General features: G+C 39.7%; 1 protein-coding gene across 3 annotated transcripts in view; it reads right to left on the reverse strand.

Moving 5' to 3' along the window:
* pex14 (peroxisomal biogenesis factor 14) overlaps positions 1-4,239 on the reverse strand; it is a 45,072-nt gene that overhangs the window by 16,123 nt on the left and 24,710 nt on the right. For all 3 annotated transcript variants that reach the window (XM_032521166.1, XM_032521168.1, XM_032521167.1), the window contains exons 4-5: positions 2,434-2,559; positions 279-364 (exon numbers count right to left, since the gene is read on the reverse strand). In XM_032521166.1, coding sequence (XP_032377057.1) covers positions 279-364; positions 2,434-2,559 — 212 coding nt within the window. The remainder of the gene's footprint in view (positions 1-278; positions 365-2,433; positions 2,560-4,239) is intronic.

The following is a 4,239-nucleotide window of genomic DNA, read 5'->3' on the forward strand; positions in this document are numbered from 1 at the left end:
TAGTTTAAATGAAGGGGTTCAAATGAGATCATGCTTTGACGTAAAGCAGGGTTGCTTTAATAACAAGACCAGAGTGATGTTACATACTGCAGAGGCGCCTTCTATTCTAGTACCATAATTCATCATAAACTGATGTACTTGCTAAGCCCACCAATTTTAATGTAATATCAGGGAGAGTCAGTACTGACCGATCTTAGGATGCAAAGGATAATTTGTACAACACATTTTAGAAAGATTGACTGGGAAAGCAGTCAGTGAGGAAACAGGCTGTAACTTACTTTGTAAAGCTGATGAAAGCCAAAGGCGATGCCCACCATAATGATAGTGAGGGCACCATAGTCTCTCCATCTGTACCCTGCTGGACCTGGAGAGGAGGAGGATTCACATGAGCTGAATGGGAAGTAGATCTTCAGTATAAATCATTTATTTCTCAATGTTACACAATTTGTAGTTAATGTATGTGAATAAACAACCACTGATGTACTGTATTCCTTTAAGATAAAAAAAAAACAGTTTTAGAAATTTTACTTTTTAAATTAATGAGCACAATGCAATCTATCTATTTGTGACGTTACAATCATTAAATCTATTTGACCACTGTTTTACACAAAATGTCTAGACTATAAAAGGTAAAGTATACAGAGCTAAAAAGCACTCTTTATCCTGCTCTTCCAGAAGGGACACCATTGTCATCCACTTATTTGGGGGCTGGGCCTAATAAAGTGTTTGCATGCAAACCTATAAAACAACTACAACATTCAAAAAGTTGAGAGAGAGAGAGAGCAAGAGAGTGTGTGAGTGTGTGAGTGTGTGAGTGTGTGTGTGTGTGTGTTTAGAAGTTGAATGCCTTGCTGAGTGACAGATAATGTGAAAGTGTGTCATTGTGCAAGCTGTCATCTGGGTAGGCCAACTGTCTGTCAAAGTGGAAATTCCCCACATAAGGGAGGCATTCAACTGAAAATGTCACTAAACAACAAACAGTTCTGAAAGAATTACAGTGTGAGTTTTACTTTTATTTACTCTGGTGGGGCCCAAACAATTATAAAATTAGTAGCGGCAAGGCCACTAAAATACGCCACTGATATTCTATTACAGGTCTGATTACACCTAATGGGTTATGTGGTACATGTTTACTGGCTTGAGTAAGTAAGTAAACCAGATTGATCTTGTGCCTTACCACTTGTGTGATTTGACATGCAAATAAAATGAGACCTGCTGTCACATTGGACTATATGGTATATATTTCAAGGTGAATGCTATTTTATTCTCCTTATTCAAGGGCACATTTCATTGCTGCTGCAGCATTGAGGGATGAACCTGTAACCTTTCCTATCGAAAATTCTTCAGCATCCATATGGTAACCACATAAATTTGGGTCTTCATCAACATTATATCTACAATAGACTGTCACTTATCCCAGAATACCGTGCTTCTGAAAGGCCTGGGAGTCCTTGGGATAGGTGGTTGACCCTCACTGCATCACCAGGGGTCTTCACTTGCTCTCCCCCCCCGTTAGGACCTTTCATTCTTCCTCTATCTCTCCTTTTTCCCCTACCACTTCCACTCTGCCATCTTCCTTTTTTTATTTGGTCACTTAAGCTGTGGAACTGTGGTATCCATCCCCCGTTTTTCCAATCTCCTCTCAAATTTATTGGGTTCAGTGGAGGCCTTCCTGTCCTTCTACTGCGTGGAAATAGAGATCAGAGTATCCATTACTTCGACAGAGATGGATGCGGGTCCCTGTGCACCGTCCCCATAACAAGGACATCAAAGAAAGGTAGCCCCCTCTTTTCAGCATGACCCCCCATACAAGAATCCCCGCTCTCACCTCATTATGCAGCTCCCTTATAGCCGTTTTGATATAAAACCCCCCACTATGGACAGAGAGCCGCGAGTCTCCCTAACTACATGGCCATCCCATCAACATCACTTTCATTACAAAACATGAGATGCCAGGGGAGTCAAGGACAGTGTGGTAATAAATGAGGGTGGAATACATCTGGAATCATTGTCATATGGGTTAAGCATTACGCGGACTTCATTCTGTATTGGTAAATCAGTGGACAGCACTCATAACCTCCTGAGGTAATAAAGATACAGGTGTGGGGTCTTACCAGTGTGGAACCCCTTAAAACAGAATGGCAAGAGACTTCATGAGCTTTTGCAGTGCAATGTCAAATCCCTGTATATGAATTCACAATCAAGGCAAATGTTGTATGGCTTACATGTCTGTACAAGTCCCTGGTATTTGGTGAGCAATCAATAATCCTGTTTAGTGGATTTAAATTAATAAAAACAAGAGGGAACAGAAAACCTGTAGAAGGCTTTAAGTTTGGAATTTCACTTTTTTTTAGGTGAGGATGTGCACATACATTTTAAGATCATGTACATGCACCAGGTATCAAAGGGGGGGAAAATGATGTGTGCACTCACTGTGTGGTGCAAGAGCCAGCTGAGTTGCATGGAGTGGATGTGGGGGCTCCACAGGACTCAGAGGAAGGGTTTCTTCTGTGCTGCCAGAGCGCAGAATGGACAAATCTACCTCCTCATCCGTCAGCCCTGGAATCAAAACACACACCTTTAAGACATTTGGAGGGGGTACTGCGTGTTAATGGGAAACACCAAATGACTCCTTGGCTACCATAATGCATGCTTGAAATACTTCCCAAGCTGCCCACAAATCTTTTAAGTACAATTTAGAAAACGTATGACAAATCTTCATTCAATTTTACCTGACCTCTTCTCAAAAATACATTTTCATTTCATAATTCAAAAATTCCACTGAGAGTTTCCGTTTCAGGGACATCCATCAAAAGAAGATAGTGTAGAAAGGTTCCCGCAATGAAATCTGAAACTCTGCTAGTCTATTAACTGCCACCAAAGGCAAAGAAAATAAGAGTCTGTCCACTTCTCCAGTTATATTTCCCATGTGGAGATTTCATACACCCCAGGCAGCAAAAATGCATTATTTTAATTTCTTCATTGTAATGTAAATGTATTACATAATTTTGCAAATGCCAATATAATTTAATCTTCAGATCTTTTTAATGATTTTAGTGATGATTAAATTGCAAAGGGCTCCCTGATGGAGAATCTAAAGGGAGCTAAAAATCTAATATGAACATCTTCTTTTGTGGCAAGAAAGGATTTTATTTCAGGTTCCATACGCTGCCATTTATGTGGGTCTCTTCTTTTACTGAGCAACTTAGTACAAACAAAGAAAATAATTACAACTTTTGATGAACTACATAAAAAACATTAACAAATTTATGGCAAAAATAGGTGAAAGCTAGAAACAACAAACCAATGCTAGTAAGTACAGTAGCTCTCAGCTCATTAATAAGCATGGTTTACCTTAAAATAAAAAAATCAGCAAAGTCTGTATCCTTATGTTTTGCATTGCTCAGTGTGGCCTAACTGTGTCTCTCACTAACATCTAACTAGAACTTCCTTTAGCCATGTCCTTGGTTATTGACAGAAGATCCCCTTTGTAAGAAAGCCTTTTCCTTGCACTATTCCCCCAGGATTTAGAAAATAAGAATCATATTACACTTCCTTTATCCTTTACGAGAAATCAAGCAATTGGAAAAGGTTAATTTGCAGTGTTTCAAGAGATAGCTTGATGTTTGCATTAAGCGCGCAGAGCACACTTCTAATGTCTCTGGTACTGACCTCCAGAGTGGTCTTCACAAAAGAAGAATACAGTAACAACCTTGTGGAGTATTAATAATATAAACGTAAACATGTAAAGCAGAACGTTCAATTGCTTAAGGTGGATAAGATATCATAACCAAAATCTACCATTTGAATTAACTGAATAGCAGATCAGACCTTGATCAGAAAGCCCACTTCAACCTATGTCTGTATGAGCAGCCCAAAAGCATAAAGAAATCCTTTGATAATCTACCACACAGTTTATGCCAAGAGGAGGTCCCTCCCGTCACCTATTTAAATGCTCCGAGGACTTCAAATGGCCATGAAAATTGTTGAATAATTGAAGGCAAATATTGGCCAGCCTGTAGTCTACAGCAGGTCCTGAGTGCCAGGAAGTGGTGAGCGCCATGTGCTGAGTTTGTGCAGTCAGACTGCACTGTCAAATAAGCAATAATGTTTCCCTAGACTCCTGATTCATCTGACCACAGCAGACTACATGGTGGCAGACTATTGAGTGAGACATGCAAAGATCTCAGTTTCACTAAATGACATGAAATAAAAACATGCTTCAGGTCCCCCTTTTAA

The sequence above is a fragment of the Etheostoma spectabile genome, chromosome 7, assembly GCF_008692095.1.
Source record: "Etheostoma spectabile isolate EspeVRDwgs_2016 chromosome 7, UIUC_Espe_1.0, whole genome shotgun sequence".
Taxonomy (NCBI): domain Eukaryota; kingdom Metazoa; phylum Chordata; class Actinopteri; order Perciformes; family Percidae; genus Etheostoma; species Etheostoma spectabile.